This window comes from Stegostoma tigrinum, chromosome 4, assembly GCF_030684315.1.
Source record: "Stegostoma tigrinum isolate sSteTig4 chromosome 4, sSteTig4.hap1, whole genome shotgun sequence".
Classification (NCBI taxonomy): Eukaryota; Metazoa; Chordata; class Chondrichthyes; order Orectolobiformes; family Stegostomatidae; genus Stegostoma; species Stegostoma tigrinum.
Window position 1 is genome coordinate 8,130,029 of NC_081357.1, and position 21,279 is coordinate 8,151,307.

A 21,279-nucleotide genomic window follows, 5' to 3' on the forward strand; every position below is an offset into this window, starting at 1 on the left:
GAGCCTCCGACGAAGCGCTGGTGTTATGTCCCGCTTTCTATTATAATATAAATTCATCCTATCAATGTCTCTCATGATTTTATACACTTCTATAAGGTCACTCCTCATTCTCCTACGTTCCAAAGAATAAAGTCCTATCCTGGCCAACCTCTCCCCATTAGTCCTGGCAACATTCTCATAAATCATCTTTGCACACTTTCCAGTTTAACTCTGTCTTTCTTAGAACAGGGTGACCAAAACTGCACACAATACTCCAAGTGTGGCCTCACCAATGACTTGTACAACTGTAACATAAAGTCGTCACTCCTTTACTCAATGGCCTTGAACAATGCTAAATGCTGCCTTCACCACCCTGTCCACCTGTGATGCCACTTCAAACGAACTATGTACTTGTACTCCTAGGACCCTCTGTTCCACAACACTCCTCAGAACCTTAACCATTGACTGTACAAGTCCTACATTGGTTTGACTTTCCAAAGTACAACGTCCCACAATTATCCATATTGAATTGCTTTTCCCAATCCTCAGCCCACTTCCCCATCTGATCAAGATCCCTCTGTAATTTTGATAACCACCTTCCCATCAACAATATCACCTGATTTTATATCATTCGCAAACTTACTAATCATGCCTTTTACACTCAAACCCAGATCATTTATGGAAATAACAAAGGTCCCAGCACCAATCCATGCAGCACACTACTACTTGCAGACCTTTAGTCCGAGAATCAACCTTCAACCATCACCCCTCTGCTTTCGACTATCAAGCCAATTTTGAATCCAGTTAATGTGTGGATCCCATGCGACTAGTCTGCCATGTGGGACCTTATCAAAGGCCTTACCAAAGTTCATGTTAACAACATGCACTGCCCTATCGTCATTTATCTCTTGGTTACCTCTTTGAGCAAATCTTGTAGAGTTTCTAGACATGACTTCCCATGCACAAATCCATGCTGACTATCCCTAATCAGACCTTGACTATCCAACTGTGATAATGGGAACTGCAAATGCTGGAGAATCCAAGATAATAAAATGTGAGGCTGGATGTACACAGCAGGCCAAGCAGCATCTCAGGAGCACAAAAGCTGATGTTTCGGGCCTAGACCCTTCTTCAGAGAGGGGGATGGGGTGAGGGTTCTGGAATAAATAGGGAGAGAGGGGGAGGCAGACCGAAGATGGAGAGAAAAGAAGATAGGTGGAGAGGAGAGTATAGGTGGGGAGGTAGGGAGGGGATAGGTCAGACCAGGGAAGACGGACAGGTCAAGGAGGTGGGATGAGGTTAGTAGGTAGGAAATGGAGGTGCGGCTTGGGGTAGGAGAAAGGGATGTGTGAGAGGAAGAACAGGTTAGGGAGGCAGAGACAGGTTGAACTGGTTTTGGGATGCAGTGGGGGGAGGGGACGAACTGGGCTGGTTTTGGGATGCGGTGGGGGAAGGGGAGATTTGGAAGCTGGTGAAGTCCATGTTGATACCATTGGGCTGCAGGGTTCCCAAACGGAATATGAGTTGCTGTTCCTGCAACCTTCGGGTGGCATCATTGTGGCACTGCAGGAGGCCCAGGATGGACATGTCGTCTAAGGAATGGGAGGGGGAGTTGAAATGGTTCGCGACTGGGAGGTGCAGTTGTTTATTGCGAACCGAGCGGAGGTGTTCCGCAAAGCGATCCCCAAGCCTCCGCTTGGTTTCCCCAATGTAGAGGAAGCCACACCGGGTACAATGGATACAGTATACCACATTGGCAGATGTGCAGGTGAACCTCTGCTTAATGTGGAATGTCATCTTGGGGCCTGGGATAGGGGTGAGGGAGGAGGTGTGGGGGCAAGTTTAGCACTTCCTGCGGTTGCAGGGGAAGGTGCCGGGTGTGGTGGGGTTGGAGGGCAGTGTGGAGCGAGTGTGGAGTCACGGAGAGAGTGGTCTCTCCAAAAAGCAGACAAGGGTGGGGATGGAAAAATGTCTTGGGTGGTGGGGTCGGATTGTAGATGGCGGAAGTGTCTGAGGATGATGCGTTGTATCCGGAGGTTGGTGGGGTGGTGTGTGAGAACGAGAGGGATCCTCTTTGGGCAGTTGTGGCGGGGGCGGGGTGTGAGGGATGTGTTGTGGGAAATGCGGTCAAGGGCGTTCTCGACCACTGTGGGGTGAAAGTTGCGGTCCTTGAGGAACGTGGACATCTGGGATGTGCGGGAGTGGAATGCCTCATCGTGGGAGCAGATGCGGCGGAGGCGGAGGAATTGGGAATAGGGGATGGAATTTTTGCAGGAGGCTGGGTGGGAGGAGGTATATTCTAGGTAGCTGTGGGAGTCGGTGGGCTTGAAATGGACATCAGTTACGAAATGGACATCTGTTACAAGCTGGTTGCCTGAGATGGAGACTGAGAGGTCCAGGAAGGTGAGGGATGTGCTGGAGATGGCCCAGGTGAACTGAAGGTTGGGGTGGAAGGTGTTGGTGAAGTGGATGAACTGTTCGAGCTCCTCTGGGGAGCAAGAGGCGGCGCCGATACAGTCATCAATGTAACGGAGGAAGAGGTGGGGTTTTTGGCCTGTGTAGGTGCGGAAGAGGGACTGTTCCACGTAACCTACAAAGAGGCAGGCATAGCTGGGGCCCTTGCGGGTGCCCATGGCCACCCCGTTTGTCTGTAGGAAATGGGAGGAATCGAAAGAGAAGTTGTTGAGGGTGAGGACGAGTTCAGCTAGGCGGATGAGGGTGTCGGTGGAGGGGAACTGGTCGGGCCTGCGGGACAGGAAGAAGCGGAGCGCCATGAGGACATCTGCATGCGTAATACAGGTGTATAGGGACTGGACGTCCATGGTGAAAATGAGGTGTTGGGGGCCAGGGAATTGGAAGTTCTGGAGGAGGTGGAAGGCGTGGGTGGTGTCACGGACGTAGGTAGGGAGTTCCTGGACCAAAGGGGAGAAAATGGAGTCCAGATAGGTGGAGATGAGTTCGGTGGGGTAGGAGCAGGCTGTGACGATGGGTCGACTAGGGCAGGCAGGTTTGCGGATTTTGGGAAGGAGATAGAAACGGGCTGTGCGGGGTTGGGGAACATTGAGGTTGGAGGCTGTGGGTGGGAGGTCCCCTGAGGTGATGAGGTCATGAATGGTGTTGGAGATGATGGTTTGGTGCTCGGGTGTGGGGTCATGATCGAGGGGGCGGTAGGAGCTGGTGTCGGAGAGTTGGCGTCTGGCCTCGGCGATGTAGAGGTCAGTGCGCCATACTACCACTGCGCCTCCCTTGTCTGCGGGTTTAATGGTGAGGTTGGGGTTGGAGCGAAGGGAGCGGACTCCCCCGCAGAACGGGCAGCCCTCCACTCCCTCTGCATCATCCTCCGACACTACCGCCATCTACAATCCGACCCCACCACCCAAGACATTTTTCCATCCCCACCCTTGTCTGCTTTCTGGAGAGACCACTCTCTCCGTGACTCCCTTGTTCGCTCCACACTGCCCTCTGACCCCACCACACCCGGCACCTTCTCCTGCAACCGCGGAAGTGCTACACTTGCCCCCACACCACCTCCCTCACCCCTATCCCAGGCCCCAAGATGACTTTCCTTATTAAGCATTCACCTGCACATCTGCCAATGTGGTATACTGTATCCATTGTACCCGGTGTGGCATCCTCTACATTGGGGAAACCAAGCGGAGGCTTGGGGACCGCTTTGCAGAACACCTCCGCTCGGTTCGCAATAAACAACTGCACCTCCCAGTCGCAAACCATTTCAACTCCCCCTCCCATTCTTTATATGACATGTCCATCCTGGGCCTCCTGCAGTGCCACAATGATGCCACCCGAAGGTTGCAGGAACAGCAACTCATATTCCGCTTGGGAACCCTGCAGCCCAATGGTATCAGTGTGGACCTCACCAGCTTCCAAATCTCCCCTTCCCCCACCGCATCCCAAAACCAGCCCAGTTCGTCCCCTCCCCCCACTGCATCACACAACCAGCCCAGCTCTTGCCCTCCACCCACTGCATCCCAAACCCAGCCCAGCCTGTCTCTGCCTGCCTAACCTGTTCTTCCTCTCACCCATCCCTTCCTCCCTACCTCAAGCCGCACCTCCATCTCCTACCTACTAACCTCATCCCACCTCCTTGACCTGTCCGTCTTCCCTGGACTGACCTATCCCCTCCCTACCTCCCCACCTATACTCTCCTCTCCACCTATCTTCTTTTCTCTCCATCTTCGGTCCGCCTCCCCCTCTCTCCCTATTTATTCCAGAACCCTCGCCCCATCCCCATCTCTGATGGAGGGTCTAGGCCCGAAACGTCAGCTTTTGTGCTCCTGAGATGCTGCTGGGCCTGCTGTGTTCATCCATCTTCACACTTTATTATCTTGACATCCAACTGTTGGTTGATCCTGTCCCTCAGTATTCCCTCCAATACCTTGCCTACCATTGATATCAGGCTTTCGGACTTGTCTTTGCTATGTTTCTTAAACGATAGAGCAACATTAGCCACCCTCCAGTCTTCTGGAACTTCACCAGTGGGTAAACATGAAGCAAAAATCTCTGCAATGGTCTGCAGTTTCTTCCCTAGCATCCCACAAAATCCGAGGATTGACTTGATCAGGCCCAGGGGGTTTATCCATCCTAAATGCACTTCAAGGCTGCAAACATCTCCCCTCTGGTAGTGGTTTGCAGTCTAAAACATGCCCGCTTGTTTCCCTTATTTCCTTAGCATCCTTGATTCTCTCCTCAATAAACACAGGAGAAATGTTCATTAAAAATCTCCCCCATCTCCTGTGGCTCCACACACAGACTGCCATTCTGATCTTTAAGGGCACCTATTCTCACTCTAGCCACACTTTTACTCTTAATATAGGTATGGAACCTCCTGGGATTATCTTTAATCTTACCTGCCAGATTCATCATGTACCCTCTGTTTGCTCTTCTGATTTCCCTCTTGAGTTTGCTCCTACACTTTTTATAGCCATTTAGGGATTCACTTGAGCCCAATAGCTTTTACCCAGTGTCTCTCTCTCTCTCTCTCTCTCTCTCTCTCTCTCCTTTTTCCTGATCAGAGCCTCAATGATCCTTGTCAGCCAGGGATCCCTAAACCTGTCAGCTTTTCCCTTCGCCCTAACGAGGGCATATTGGCCCTGCACTCTTAATATCACACTTGTAAAAGCTTCCCATTTGCCAGTCATTCCTTTTCCTACAAACAGGCTGACCCAGGTGACTTCTGTTAGGTGCTGCCTAATGGCCCCAAAATTAGCCATGCCCCAGTTTACCACCTTAACTTGTGGATCTGTCCTTCCTTTTTCCATAACTATGTTAAAACTGAGAGTTGTGGTCACTGCACCCGAAGTGCTTTCCAACGGACACTTCAGTCACTTGGCTGACCTTGTTTCCTAAGAAGAAGCCCAGTGTTGCACCTTCCCAAGTAGGGCCCTCTACATTTTGATTTTGGGAACTTTACTGGGTACATTTGACAAATTCCACCCTATCCGGGCCTTTTACTTTCTGGATGGACCGTCAATGCAGGGGAAATTAAAATCTCCAACCTATTGCTTCAGGTATCTGCAATCTCTCTGCACATCTTTTCCTCTGGTACCCACTGGCTGTTTGGGGATTGTTAATACAGTTCCAACAGAGTGACAGCCCCTTCTTGTTTTAAGTTCTAACCATATGGCCTCATTTGATGACTCCTTAAAAATATACTCTCAAAGCACTGTTATGTTTTCCCTTATCAAAAGGGCAGCTCCCCCTCCTTTCTACTACCTGTCATGCCTGCAGCTTCTGTATCCTGGAACGTAGAGCTGCTAGTCCTGCCCTTCTCTCAACCATGTTTCTGCTCTGGCTACAATATCCCAGTCCCTAGAGCCAGTCCATGCTCTGAGCTCACCTGCCTAACCAGTCAGGCCTCGTGCGTTAAAATAAATGCACATTAAACCAGAAGTCTTTTCCCTCCCTTCACTGTGCCCCTGGCTGTCCTGAATACTAAACTTGCTCTCGATGGCTAATGTATTTAGCCCTGACTTCTCGATGGCCCCTCTCTTATTGAGTCCTTCCCCCCCCCCACCGACAGAAAAAAATGTTTACCCTCTTGGATAACAGAAGCACATCTCCCTGCGAGGATATTGGACCCTCTCCAGTTCAAGTGTACACCATCCCTCTACCCCAGAAGAGGTGCCAATGATCCAACAACTAAAACTGTGTCCCCTACACCAGTTCCTCAGCCACACATTCATCTGGCCTATCTTTCTATTTCTATCCTCACTGGTGTGTGGCACTGGGAGTAATCTGAAGATCACTACCTTTCAGGTCCTGCTTTTTAACTTCTTACCTTCTTACTTCATTTTGCAGGACCCCATCCCTTTGTCTACCTCTGTCATTTGTACTGATGTGCACAATGACCTCTGGCTGTTCATCTTCCCCCTTCAGAACATTCTACAACCACTCTGAGACATCCTTGACCCCTGGCAGCTGTGATGCAACATACCATCCTGGTGTCTGTCTGCGGCCACAGAATCTCCTGCCTGTCCCCCTCAATTGAGTCTCCTATCAGTATCTTTGTTTGACTGTACCATTTCCCTCTGAGCTTCAGGACTGGTCACAATACCGCTGACCTGACTCGGTGTCCAAAGCAGTACACCTGTTATTGAGGGGAACAGCCACAGGGGAATCCTGCACTATCTGCCTCGCCCTGTTTACATAGAACATAGAACAGTACAGCACAGAACAGGCCCTTCAGCCCACAATGTTGTGCCGACCATTGATCCTCATGTATGCACCCTCAAATTTCTGTGACCATATACATGTCCAGCAGTCTCTTAAATGACCCCAATGACCTTGCTTCCACAACTGCTGCTGGCAACGCATTCCATGCTCTCACAACTCTCTGCGTAAAGAACCTGCCTCTGACATCCCCTCTATACTTTCCACCAGCCAGCTTAAAACTATGACCCCTCGTGCTAGCCATTTCTGCCCTGGGAAATAGTCTCTGGCTATCAACTCTATCTATGCCTCTCATTATCTTGTATACCTCAATTAGGTCCCCTCTCCTCCTCCTTTTCTCCAATGAAAAGAGACCGAGCTCAGTCAACCTCTCTTCATAAGATAAGCCCTCCAGTCCAGGCAGCATCCTGGTAAACCTCCTCTGAACCCTCTCCAAAGCATCCACATCTTTCCTATAATAGGGCGCCCAGAACTGGACGCAGTATTCCAAGTGCGGTCTAACCAAAGTTTTATAGAGCTGCAACAAGATCTCACAACTCTTAAGACTCTTAACTCTTCTGGTGGTCACACAGCTACCTGCAGCCAGCACCTTAGGAGCGACCACTTCATTATAGCTCTTATCAATAATGTTCTCTGCACCCTGGATGATCCGGAGTGCATCCAGCTCCAGTTCCCTAATGCAGCCTTTAGCAGCTGCAGCCAGGGACACTGGAAGTCTCCCTGATCTCCCATATCCTGCAAGAGGAGCATGCCACGGCCCTAACTGCTATCCCTACTGCCTTCAGACCAGACAGAAAGAGAGTTAGAGTTCTCCCCTGTACCCCTGCTCAGTCATCTCACACCAAAACCTTTTGTGTAAAGACCTCAGCACTTCCAATGTAACACTGACCCACTCCTACTGGCTGCTCCCATGTACACCTTTACCTTGGCAGCCACTTTCCTCGCAGAGCCCCTCATTTTTAGGTCAGAAGGAGGGAGAGTGGGAAAAACCAATAAAAAGCCGAATGACAGTGAATCAGGAGAAAGTTACTGGAAGTACTCAGCAGGTGTGGAAAAAATCAGAGTTGATGTTGCGGGTCCAGTGACCCTTCCTCAGAGCTGTTGGTAGGCAGGAATGTGTTGGTTTATATGCAGAAGATAGGGTAGGAGGATGGGGCAAGGTGTAAACGATAGGAGAAAAGATAGAGCTCAAAGAGAGATAAGTTGGATCAACAAAGGAATTGATAATGATATGGCTAAGACAGTGAATAGCTGTTAATAGGGATCGTTAGCGGCTAACAATAGCAGGCTGTGTAATAATAAAGCCTGCTGTGTGGGGTAGGGGGCCAGGATGTGTGAGAGTTTAGTCCCTAAAATTATTGAACGTGATACTGAGTCCAGTGGACTGCAGCAAGCCAGGGATGTTTTTGTGAGCAGAACAAAGATGTTCTGTGAAGTGGCCACCCAGTCGACTTTTCATTTCCCCAGTGCAGAGCAGACCATGTTGTGAGCAGCAAATGCATTAGACTAGGTTCTGGGAAGTGCAGGTGAAGTGTTGTTTTAACTGGGAAATCAGTCTGGGCTTTTGGATACCAGGGAGGGAGGAGGTAAATGGGCAGATAATACATCTTTGCCCATTGCAGGGTTAGAAGCTGTGGGAGCTGGGTGTTGGGAGTGAAGTTGGGGGCATATGTGTCTCGTGGGGTGGAAATGGCATCCGATGATCTTCTGGATGTGAGTCCTGGTGAGATGGTAGTAAAGGACAAGGGAAACCCTATTGCTGTTGCGGGAGGAAAGAGAGTAGGTGAGGGCAGAAGGGTCCTGTCGACAATGGTACTGAGGATTCCTCGGTTGAGGAAGGCGGTGGACATTTGGAGGCTCCCTTGTTGAAGTTGACTCATCGGAACACATGGGACAGAGATGAAGGAAATGAAAGAATAGGATGGAGCCATTACAGGAAGCAGGGTGTGAGGAAGTGTAGTTCAGATAGCTGCGGGAGTCAGTGCGTTTATAGTGGAATTAGTGACCAGTCTATCCCCGGAAACTGAAATGGATGTCGAGGAAGGGAAGGGAGAATTCAGAGACCACTGGGAAACACCAGTGCAGTATTTCATGTTTAATTACACCTTGACATAAGTTTCTCCCTGGTCTGCTGCATAATTGTGATGACTGTGGCGATGTCTCCGAGAATTTTGCTGTGATGACGCTAAGGCACTCTCTGATTCTGGAACTATATTGTCATTTCCTCGGTGTTGCTGGGTCAAAATCCTGAACTGTCTTCCTTACAGCAGTGTGAATGCCTTTAAATCACATGGCCATTCAAGAAGGCAGCTCGCCACTGCCACCATCTCAAGGAAGTTAAGGATGGGCAATAAATGCCGGACAAGCCAGTGACACCCCATCCATGAATGAATTTTTAAAATGGGAACTGGAAATGGAAAGAGAAGTTTGTGGATGTTATGTGAGGAAAAGATGATCATTTTGCCTCACACTGGAATTGCCCATTGATTGCACCGTCTATGATAGTATTTTGCTGAGGATCTGTGAAACAGTGCCTGTACACTTTGTGTGAGCTAAGTTAATGCTTTAAATACATGAAAAGAGGCAAGGAAGAAAAGAAATATAATATCCCAAGCTATTGCAGCCGGTGATTATGTTCAGTCACTTATGCAAGTAGATATTACTGACCTATTGTACATAGCAAAATGCTGGGCAGCTGAAATACAGAAAATTGCGCAAATACACTGGACACCAGTCAAACTTAATAGAAAAGTTTTATATCTTGGCTTTCAACTGGCTGAGGGAGGATGCACTCCTTAAATGCCATACATTCCCTACAGTTTTTCCTGTTGCTTCACGGACCTGAGATCTGTATGCATAGTATCTTCGAGGACTGGAAGTCAGTGCTCCAAACTAAAGTTGGAGTCTTTTTGGGTGTGGGAACCTACAAGCAGCTGCATGGCCAAACAGCTTAGAGAACAGTTACCTTCAGTTGACTGGATGTATATAATTTCAGTTTCTGACGTGAGCATGATATCTTGGTCAGGGAATGATTTTGGTTAAAAGACATACTTGGACCTTTTACTTGCACCTGACCAGCCTGACAAGACCTCTGTTTAATGTTTCCTGGGAGGCTGAGCTCATCTACTACTGCAGCAATACTATCCTGCAGTTGTGTATTGAGGTCTTGCAAGGTTAGAACAATTGATGATCTTTAACTTGAGTAAGAGTGTGAATGGAAATGGAAAGTTTTGAAGAACATTCCAAAAAAATCTCTCAACTTGAGATATTGATTCCAAGAGGGTGGACTTGCAACAGACTACATGATGCATTTTAGTAGGAAGAGTATGAACAGACAATAGACCTAAGTGGTACTATTCCAAAAGGTGGGAGCAAAGGGACTGCATGCATGTGTGTACAGATCACTGAAGGTCACAGGCAGGTGGAGGAGTTAATAAAATATACACTACCCTGAGATTTATCAGAAAGGTACATGTGTAAGAGCAAGGTGATGCTAAACCTCAGCTGGAGTATTGTGTGCCGTTCTGAATGCCACACAGTAGAAAGATGGGAATGTATTGGAGGCACAGTTTAGTTGAAATTTGCAAGAATAGTTCCAAGGTTGAGAAATTTCAATTTTGACGATAGATTGCTCCCCTCAAAGAGGCTCAGGAGATCTGATAGTTTCCAAAATCATGAGTTTGGACAGTGTTGATTGGGGGAAACTGTCCCTCCTTGAAAAAGGATCAAGGATGAGAAGGCACAGATTTAAAATGATTTGCAGAGGTAGCAAATGTGGTAAGAGAAAACTTTCTCTCAGTGATGCACTGCATGAATGTATAGCAGAAGCAGGTCCAATTGACGCATTGAAGAGGGTGTTGGATGATTAGATAAATCAAAATAATATCCAAGGGTTTGGAAAAAAAATAAGACAATGACACAAAGGTTATGGCGCTCATTTGGAAAGCTGGTGTAGGCACAAAGGCAGCCTCCTGCAGTATAACGCTTAGGCAGGTTTGTGATGAGCAGTACTGTGAGAATAAAAGGCACATTTAACTGAGTCATTTACTGTAAAAGATTTAATTTTTTTTATAATAAACTCTATTTTGGGACAACTCTTGACAATACCTTCAAGAAATATAATTTTCTTTGATTCTGTCCAGAAATCCTTAAGTTGCCACCCAGGTTGACAGGGCTGTTAAGAAGGCATATAGTGTTTTAGCTTTTATTAATCGAGGGATCGAGTTCCGGAACTAAGAGGTTATGGTGAAGCTGTACAAAACTCTGGTGCGGCCGCACTTGGAGTATTGTGTACAGTTCTGGTCACCGCATTATAAGAAGGATGTGGAAGCTTTGGAAAGGGTGCAGAGGAGATTTACCAGGATGTTGCCTGGTATGGAGGGAAGGCTGAGGGACTTGAGGCTGTTTTCGCTAGAGGGAAGAAGGTTGAGGGGTGACTTAATTGAGACATATAAAATAATCAGAGGGTTAGATAGGGTGGATAGGGGCAGCCTTTTTCCTAGGATGGTGACTGCGAGCACGAGGGGGCATAGCTTTAAATTGAGGGGTGAAAGATATAGGACAGCTGTCAGAGGTAGTTTCTTTACTCAGAGTAGTAAGGGAATGGAACGCTTTGCCTGCGACGGTAGTAGATTCGCCAACTTTAGGTACGTTTAAGTCGTCATTGGACAAGCATATGGACGTTCATTGAATAGTGTAGGTTAGATGGGCTTGAGCTCGGTATGACAGGTCGGCACAACATCGAGGGCCGGAGGGCCTGTACTGTGCCGTACTGTTCTATGTTCTAAATGAGTCTAACTGCTTGGCTGCTTTTTTATTAAAAATGGAATGAAAATAAATGCACACAGAGGCCATGCAGCCCTTTATGCCTGGTATCATTATAAGAACTGTTCAATAAGTATTGCTCTCCTGCTAATTTCTTCTTTCTTTCCCCAATATGTCATGCACATTTTAAGTCACTGTTGAACTTACTATGATGGAAATTCTTCCAATTTACCTGAGAGGTATTTTACGAATTGATTTTAAAATCTCCTCACTGAGCTGTCACTGGAAACAAATTTGATTAGATTTTGAACACCTGAGACATTTTATTGTAATGAATGTTTCATTTCCTTCTATAGAATTGGGCCCAGGAGGGCCAGCACCATTGGCAAGTGGGCCAAGGACATCTTCACCAAATTTGACAGAGTCTCCAATGGTAAGATTTTCATTGAATGGCTTTGTTGAGCATAAATTATTAATATCATGTCCTTTTTTCTGCTCAGTTAAGATAAAATGCAGGCAACTATTTTAGCCACCCAATGCCAGGCATGGCTCGACCAGTTAAAATTCATCTGCCAGAACTATTCTTTACACCAGGATTAGTGTGGAATGTGAAGGAAATGTCTGGTTTCTTTACTGCAAAAATGGTCATCTTGAAATTCCCTCTGCTGTCTCTTGTACTCTCACTTCTAACATGTTCAAAGAATTATCTATCTAATTGTAGACAGATAATCACTTGTAAAGGTTCCTTTTCCTCTCACTGTCACTTCTTTACTTTGAAAGCATTGCCATCACTGAATTAGAGAATCCTGCAGCAAATAATTCAAGACACAAGTCAGGAGTGTGAGAGAATGCTCCCATTTGCCTGGATGAGTGCAGCTCCAATAACATTCAAGAAGCTTGTGACACCATTTAGGACAAAGCTGCCTGCTTGATTGGCACCATATTCACTCCCTCCACTGGTGCTCAGGGTACCATCTACACTGTACTGTAGGAATTCACTGGTTCCTTTAAATAGCATTTTCCAAACCCATGACCACTTTTTTCTAGTAGGAGAGGGCAACAGATACATGAAAGAATCACTGATAATGGGAACTGCAGATGCTGGAGATTCCAAGATAATAAAATGTGAGGCTGGATGAACACAGCAGGCCAAGCAGCATCTCAGGAGCACAAAAGCTAAGCAGAGGTTCACCTGCACATCTGCCAATGTGGTATACTGCATCCACTGTACCCGGTGCGGCTTTCTCTACATTGGGGAAACCAAGCGGAGGCTTGGGGACCGCTTTGCAGAACACCTCCGCTCAGTTCGCAACAAACAACTGCACCTCCCAGTCGCAAACCATTTCCACTCCCCCTCCCATTCTCTTGATGACATGTCCATCATGGGCCTCCTGCACTGCCACAATGATGCCACCCGAAGGTTGCAGGAACAGCAACTCATATTCCGCCTGGGAACCCTGCAGCCATATGGTATCAATGTGGACTTCACCAGTTTCAAAATCTCCCCTTCCCCCACTGCATCCCTCAACCAGCCCAGTTCATCCCCTCCCCCCACTGCACCACACAACCAGCCCAGCTCTTCCCCTCTACCCACTGCATCCCAAAACCAGTCCAACCTGTCTCTGCCTCCCTAACCGGTTCTTCCTCTCACCCATCCCTTCCTCCCACCCCAAGCCGCACCCCCAGCTACCTACTAACCTCATCCCACCTCCTTGACCTGTCCGTCTTCCCTGGACTGACCTATCCCCTCCCTACCTCCCCACCTACACCCTCTCCACCTATCTTCTTTACTCTCCATCTTCGGTCCGCCTCCCCCTCTCTCCCTATTTATTCCAGTTCCCTCCCCCCATCCCCCTCTCTGATGAAGGGTCTAGGCCCGAAACGTCAGCTTTTGTGCTCCTGAGATGCTGCTTGGCCTGCTGTGTTCATCCAGCCTCACATAAGCTTTTGTGCTCCTGAGATGCTGCTTGGCCTGCTGTGTTCATCCAGCCTCACATTTTATTAACATGAAAGAATCACTGCCTGCATGATTCTTACCAAGCCTGACTTGGAAATTTATTACCATTCCTTCAGTGCCACTGGGTCAAAATCAGTGAGTTTCAGGGAGGGAGCTCCATATGTTGTTATCAACCCCAAATGGATTGCAGCAGTTCAAGAAGACAGATTGCTAAGCTATCTATGGGCAATAAATAATGACGTTCAAGTCCATGAATTAATTTAAAGAAAAACACCCTAAATATTCCTAATTCCCTTTGTGGCCATGACACTTTATCTCTGCAACCTTCTCAAACCGTACAACCCTGTGACATGTACATTCCTTTGATTTAGGTTCTTAAAACAGTTAAGTGCTGCACCATTGGTAGGCAAATAGTCAGTTGCCTTGGTCTGAAGCTCTGAAATTCACTGCCTGCGCCTCTTCACCTTACTTTGCTTCTTTGAGACATTCCTTAAAACGTTCCTCTTTAATCGATTTCTGGTCATAATATCTCAATCTGTAACTCACTGTCCTATTTTGTTTTGGCATAGGGATTAGAGAAAAGTGAAACTTTCTGATTTTAACTGTTTTCTAAGTTGCCCGTACACCCTAGAAATGCTAGAATTTCCAGATTCTCAAACCCTGACTTTGCTCAGTTTGCTGATTTCATCATGGCGATGCTGGGTATATGGCGTTTAGAATCCACACCATTGGGAATGGAAAAATCCTGCTCACTATTTTACAACTCCATTTGGAAGGCATTTGCTGTGATGACAGTGCAGTTCACTATATTGGGCGATCTATACTTAAGTGCTTTGCAGTTTTACCATTCTTCTTTCTATCAATTTCCTCATATTCTCTAAAGCAAGACACTGTTGCTAAACCTGAAGAGCCAGTATCTTTCTCCACACCATCCTCCTCTGAGCAATTGAAGACAGTGAGTACCAACAGCAGAATAATGAATCAGTATCTTTAACATGGATATGAAGTAAAAATTCTAATCATGTGAACTTTATAAAGCAAACTAACCAGGAACTTATTTCTTTGACGTGAGCTTTGATTCAACATGCAGTTAGAGTAATTATCGCTCTTTATTTCAGCCAGTTTTAAAATTTGGCATGTGAAATAACCTGAACAATTTTGTGTTCTGCCCAAGGCTTATTTTTCTGAACTCCAGTCCTGTGGATTGTGTTCTGTGGCCTCACAAAGATTGTATGTAACTGCTCCTTGCCTATGACCTGATTAAAATCTTGACTACAGGTCATTTTGCTTGGAGGATCTACTACTGTCTGGCAATGCTCCCTCTAACTTTTTTTATTCAGGTACAGACTTCAGTGTTATGTGCTTGTTTTCCACAAGCTACATGATCATGCAGCTTATAGGGAACATTGCTGCCTGGTGCATGATACTGACAACAGCCAGTTGTTGAAGTAATGAATCTATCTTGTGAACATTAAGGCTTCGAAATCTTCTCTGTCTCCCACCACCCAAAATTACAGGCAAATGCTAATACTGTTCAGGCTGCACCATCGTTTCCTGGAACACCTATTATGAATTCACCAGTGGGTGGAATACCTGTTCTTAGACCTCGACCTGGGCCACCACCACCATTAACCAGAGGCACCTATGGACCAGTCCCACTTGCACAAAACCATTTAGGTAGGATTAACATTTTAAACACTACCTGTTGCTGTGTTTAAATTTGGGATCTTTTCACGTTCCTTCTGTGTTAGCTTTAGCCTGTCTGATTCCTGGTTTTTCTTGTATTTTGCAGTGCGTGTTCCAGCTCTCCGAGACTACCCTCCAGGCCCGTTCCTCCCTCCAGGCCCATTCCCTCCACCAGGTCACAGACCTTTTCTTCCTGGGCCCTTGCTACCGCCGCCACCACCACCACATGCTATGAGAGACTTCCCACCTGGTGCTAGAGAATATCCCCATGGACCAAGGAGCCTTCCTCCTGGTCCAACACCGCCCCCTGGCAGTAGTAGAGAACCAGACAACCGCTCATGATTTTAAAAGCATTGAGGCCAGGCTTTCAACGTGACTGATCACTCATCTCAGGCAGTTATACACTGTAATATATGTCAAAAGTATTCCATTGCCCTATAAGGAATAATGTCAGTAGCAATGATCTAATTAGGACAAAAAATATAGACTTATGAAGAATGCCATGGTACTGCATTAATGGTTTTCACCCTTGGGTGACAGGGTCAGATGCAGTCACTGGTTTATAATTCTTCAGCTGGGAAACTATTGGAAATGAACACACATTTTGTGGAGATTGTCAAAAAAAGCATAACTGCTGGTTACAGCCTTAAACTTCACTTGAATTCTATTTGTTGCAAGGTAGCCACTCTGCCAATCAAAGGAGTTAATTGTGCAATATTAGGGTGCCTGTGTCTCATGTAGTGATATAAATCTTCTGCTAATCTGTGACCAGTGTTTTGAAGCCTTTTTGTTTTGAAGGGTAGGGAGAATTTTTTTCCCACCCCACCATGGAAATAGCAACTGATGAGAGAGCTGCCTGATTGATGTAGTCATGGTGATGTATTTGTGATTTCATTCATATTTCATGGAATCATCTGTTTGTCTCAGCCAGCCCCTGGTTTAGTTTGATTTCTATTAAGGAAAAACAAACAGGAAAATGCTATATAATTAAGGCCAGATGTAACTTATTTTACTATTGAGAAAATTTATTAATAAAGATGAATATTACTGGGTTGTTAATGAACATTCCTCAGTACTATTCTTGCCCCATTCTCTTTATTACATGTAAGTCACTGTTGGTAATGGCTACTGAATATACAGGTTAGCACAATATGAATCAAAGCAGTTATTTCCCTCCTTCTATACATTACATTATAAATTCCACCAATTGTTAAGAGAAAATGCTGAACACTGCTACATGCAGATGTAGTGCAATGATTAGAATACATTTTTAGAAAGAATTTTGACCAAACACACCACTCTGGCACTTCAAATACATTTCTAGCATAGCACTGGAGTGACTTCTGATCCAAAGAGCAAGGTTCCCTGTTGAAAGTACCACTACAAAACGTTTACCGTTCATCTATGCGTCAAAATAAGATCCTTCATTTGTGGACTTGATTGTTCTCTTTCTGACTGTAATCTAACTACAGAAAGCTGCTGCCTTTAAACCAGCATCGCAAGGGTAGCCAAAAAAGATTTCAGCAGTTCCGTCAATTTAAATAAGTTAATACTTGCTGTATTAGCTACCACAGGTAGTGTAGGTACTCTTTCGTTCTTCGGCACACTGAACAGTAACTCTGCCAACATTCCAGGATTAATCAGTTATTAAAAATGATATAAAAATGGCAATGTTTACCAGCTTGAAATATTTTCCTGAATTGCATCAGAAGCAGCTTCGACTTGAGATGTCTTCATGGAACAGTTAACAATGATGCAGTGTTTTTATTGCAAGTACTGTTTCATAAATGTGCTACATAGTGCTAGTTCTGTTGTACACATACACATGTACCACAGCGCAATCACTCCTTATGCAATGTTTGATGGAGGTGGAGATACAGTGGTTTCTTGGTCAGCAAATGCAACTTCTTCCTCTTGAAGTCTGTTGGCTTTTTGTATCTAAATAAGAGATGAAATAGTGAGAAACTTTTAATGTCACTGTAGTCATGTCAGAGTGGGAAAGTGATCTGTTAGGTTGTCAATAATCGCTATGGAAATATGACCAAAGTGGGGACATTAACATCTTTGAGGAAAATCAGTGTTTCGGGCCAAGACAACTGAAAGAATAGGCACCAACGCTGGAGTAATTAGAAAATCACATTGTCTAAGAGAGCAGATTTGCAAGTGCAAAGATCTCACAGGGAGCCTACAAAAAAAACACCTATGAATATTTTAATGTCAGAGATAATGGGAACTGCAGATGCTGGAGATTCCAAGATAATAAAATGTGAGGCTGGATGAACACAGCAGGCCAAGCAGCATCTCAGGAGCACAAAAGCTGACGTTTCGGGCCTAGACCCGCTCTGATGAAGGGTCTAGGCCCGAAACGTCAGCTTTTGTGCTCCTGAGATGCTGCTTGGCCTGCTGTGTTCATCCAGCCTCACATTTTATTATCTATGAATATTTTAATGTTTTGTTTTAATGCTTTTGTTGCTTTAGCCTAAGTTGTGAAATACATTTTAAGGCCTTTACATTTTCCCTTTGTTTTTGTCCTTTGAAGCACTGTAAAACTTGCCTCTTTTACCAAGTATTTTGATCATCCAACTGAACATCTCATAGGGCTTAGTCAGTTTGTTTCAAACTGCTGTGAAATGCCTTGGTGTGTTTTATTGTAGATGAAACTGGTGTTTGATGAGCATAGGTTTTGCAGGGTGGAAGATGGTTTTGTTAATATCATACAAGGCACTAATCTCAGCACAGGAGACAGGAAGAACTGCAGCCGCTGTCAGCTTTTGGCCTGAAATACTGACTCTTCTGCTCTGATGCGCTTTTCCAGCTCCACGTTTGTTGACACTAGTCAGACCACACCTGTATTAAGGAACAGGTGGTCTTACTCTGATATCAAGATAACAGATGCAAGTTTGTATTAGGGACTAAAGAGACAAACTTCAGTCTTCCCAGGTTTTAGCTGGATGAAATTTTCATAAATTAAATAGTGCACTGCTCCAAGGAGATGGTACTGATGGTGAGAGAGCTGGTGTTAAAATTGATCCAGATGTGGAACACTCGTTTTTGGATGATACCACTGAGGAAGTAGTAAGTGGCTGAAGAATAAAAGGGTCCCAGAAATTTTTTGGGGCATGGGTGGGTAAGCTGCTGCACTAGTTTCATCTATTTGGACAATAGGGGAGCAGGATAAAGTCAGCTGTTGAAGGCGAAAGAAATGCTTTAATCTATCACAGACTCCAATTTGTAACTTTAACAAGGATCATTTTCAGGACTGAAAACAGATCAGGAAGTTGATTTGAGGGATACAAAGTTGGGCATTGATTAGGGAAGCAACATGTTTATAGGACTTGATAGAGAAACTAGAACCAAGCTACAGCTATGTGGGATGGAAAGAAGGAAGTACCTAAGGGAGGTAAGTAACTGAAGGACAGATCCAAGATAATTGGTAAACAAAAAAAATCCTGGGATGAAATAAGCATTTTGTTTAATTCAGCAGATTGCTGCAATCTGGAAATTTTTTCCCTTTTATTTATTCACAGGATGAGGGTGTTGCTAACCAGGCAACATTTATTGCCTATCCCCTCATTGCCCAGAGGGCAGTTAAGAGTCAACCACATTATTCTGGGTCTGGTGTTACACGTAGGCCAGACCAGGTAAGGATGGCAGTTTCCTTCCCTCAAGGACATTAGGAAACCAGATGGGTTTTTCCGACAATCCACAATGATTTCATGGTCATCATTAGATTCGAACTCGGATCCCCAGAATATTGTGGGTCTCTGGAATAACAGTCCAGCAATAATACTACTAGGCCATTGCCTCCCCATGTATCTACTTTAAGGAAGGTAGCAGTAGATTCAATACTAACTTTCAAAATGGAATTATATACCCAAAATGAGTAATTTATAGGAAGTGAAAGCAGTTGGAAAGGTCTTTGTAAAGTCCTGGTACAGTGTGTGATAAATGCTGTTCAGTAATTTTGTTTAAAAACAGGCTAAGAATTAAATGGCCCAAGTGTGTCACTCCATGACATCAACTTCATAACTAGATGCTGACTCCTCATTTTATTGGGCATTACTACAGTTCTGTATTCCAGTTTCTTTTTAAACTAGGGATTATAAAGTTTAATCAACTTTTTCAGACCAAAACAAAACCTACCCTCAAAGTACCAAATGCTCAATTCAACACAAAGGAGACATGTACACTAGCTGTGAACTGAGATTCTAAATTAAGGTTGCTATAGAATTTAACTTGTAGGTAGAAAATAAGGGTATTAACCAACAGCTTCCATCCTTCACATAGTAAATAAAGCATTATCAAAATTTGTCACTGAGCCAGACTAGAACAAGTATGATAAAAGATCAGTGAGGCAATAGCTTTTGTCGTTTCCCAAAAGGAAGATAGAGGGACGAACAGGTTGCAGGAGGGAATGCCATGGTCTCAACAGCTGAAATCCACCAATGATGGAGGAATTAAAAGCTGCAAAGACTTTTCAGGGTTGGTGCAAGTTCGAATACAGGGGCTTGGGTGAGTTACAGTTATTGAAGTTGAGTCAGTAAGTGCACAAGATGGGAGGCTGGCCAATAGAGTATCAGAGTTACTGATCTACACACACACACAGGCCCTTCAAAACCTCCTAATCCTTACATATATGCATCATCTTGGGAAAAGTTTCTTCCTGAATGTCCTATTTATACCCTTCGTTACTTTATACATCTCAATTACATTTCTCCTCCATCTTCTCTGCTCTAAGGAAAACAACTGCAGTCTGTCCAGTCTCTCAAGACAAACTCTCCAGCCCAGACAATAACTTGGTAAATCGCTGCACCCTCTTCAGTCCTGTCACATCCCTCATATAATAATATTGATCCCAGAGCTGCACATAATACTTTAGATTTTGTATCACAAACAAAACCTCCCTGCTCTTAATGCCTTGGCTAATAAAAGCAAGTATCCCATTTAAGTACTTTATCCACTTGTCCTGATATTTTGTGATATTTGCAAAATTGAAGTTACACTGGATATTTTCCTATATTTATTAAGAGGACAGAATAAGAGAAGTCTAAAATTTTAAAAAATATATGTTTCAATACTTACAGTTCTATAACTATCTGTCCAGCTTTGATTTCATCCATTTCCATGAAAGCAAAACACTTTGTGCTTGTAAATCTCTTTTTAGGCTTATAATGTTTGAATTCAAAGAAAATAGCAGCACCTGTAAAAGAAAAGCGAGACATAACAGTCTAGGACAATGTGTAAGAAACTACATAAATGGGATAAATATTAAACTCAATACAAGAGCATGCATGAGGTACAATGTAATATTAAAATGTGAGGTAATGACAGAACTCAGACATTGGCCCTTTGTTTCTGAGCCTTGGATTTGAATCAACCCAGCTTAAAAAGAAACTGCTGCAAAATTCTCATTTTTACCATTTCTAATATGGAGATATAAGTAAAGAGCAATTTGAGCTTCAAGATTCCTGGTTTTCTCACATACAGAAGTGTATTTTCTTCTGTTAAATATAATGGCCTAGCCATATTGCTGGACTGTTAATCCAGAGACCCAAGTTCAAATCCTGCATGGCAGGCAATGGAATTTGAATTCAATAAATATCTAATTAAGGGTCTAATGACAACGATGAATCACTGTTGATCGTTGGAAAAACCCATCTGGTTCACTAATGCCCTTTAGGGACGGAAACTGCCATCCTTACCTGGTCTGGCCTATATGTGACTCCAGACCCACAGCAATGTGGTTGACTCTTAACTGTCCTCTGGGCAATAAATGCTGCCTGGCCAGCGATGCCCTCATCCCATCAATGAATAAAGGAAGAACTCTTACATAAATTATTGTCTCATTCCAGATTACATTAGCAGGACTGTGACATGTATTCCAATGTATTGTTGATGAATCTCAACCTGAAATAGTCTAAATTATTATACCGTGGGTTGTGGACTAAACATTTCTTGATATTATGCTGTGTTTGCAAAAGGGTCTTCACCAAGGCAGAAAACTAAGGTGGCTCACCTTTTGGCAGTTTCTCTATGTGTTTTTGGATTTCCACATCAACAGCAAAATGTACATACATATCTTCTTTCCTTGTAGCAACTGGCGTATCTTGTACAGGGGTCAGGTCTACCCCATTGATATCTGTAGAATTAGAGGTATTTATCTGTTATTTTATTGAATTAGAACTACACACACACCAAACCCA

At 44.7% G+C, this 21,279-nt stretch overlaps 2 protein-coding genes across 4 annotated transcripts in view; one reads left to right on the forward strand and one right to left on the reverse strand.

Annotated features, from left to right (window-relative positions):
• The window catches only part of mia3 (MIA SH3 domain ER export factor 3), a 104,505-nt gene extending 87,527 nt beyond the window's left edge, over positions 1–16,978 (forward strand). Inside the window, exons 27-30 of one of the 2 annotated variants that reach the window (XM_059645128.1) lie at positions 11,790–11,866; positions 14,274–14,345; positions 14,908–15,067; positions 15,183–16,978. In XM_059645128.1, the coding sequence (XP_059501111.1) occupies positions 11,790–11,866; positions 14,274–14,345; positions 14,908–15,067; positions 15,183–15,418 (545 nt within the window). In that variant the 3' untranslated portion in view covers positions 15,419–16,978. The remainder of the gene's footprint in view (positions 1–11,789; positions 11,867–14,273; positions 14,346–14,907; positions 15,068–15,182) is intronic. The other variant, XM_048530831.2, reaches the window with a different exon arrangement.
• Positions 16,081–21,279, reverse strand: part of aida (axin interactor, dorsalization associated) — a 61,385-nt gene continuing 56,186 nt past the window's right edge. For both annotated transcript variants that reach the window (XM_059645129.1, XM_048530834.2), the window contains 3 exons: positions 21,093–21,215; positions 20,159–20,276; positions 16,081–17,014 (listed from right to left, as the gene is read on the reverse strand). In XM_059645129.1, the coding sequence (XP_059501112.1) occupies positions 16,918–17,014; positions 20,159–20,276; positions 21,093–21,215 (338 nt within the window). In that variant the 3' untranslated portion in view covers positions 16,081–16,917. The remainder of the gene's footprint in view (positions 17,015–20,158; positions 20,277–21,092; positions 21,216–21,279) is intronic.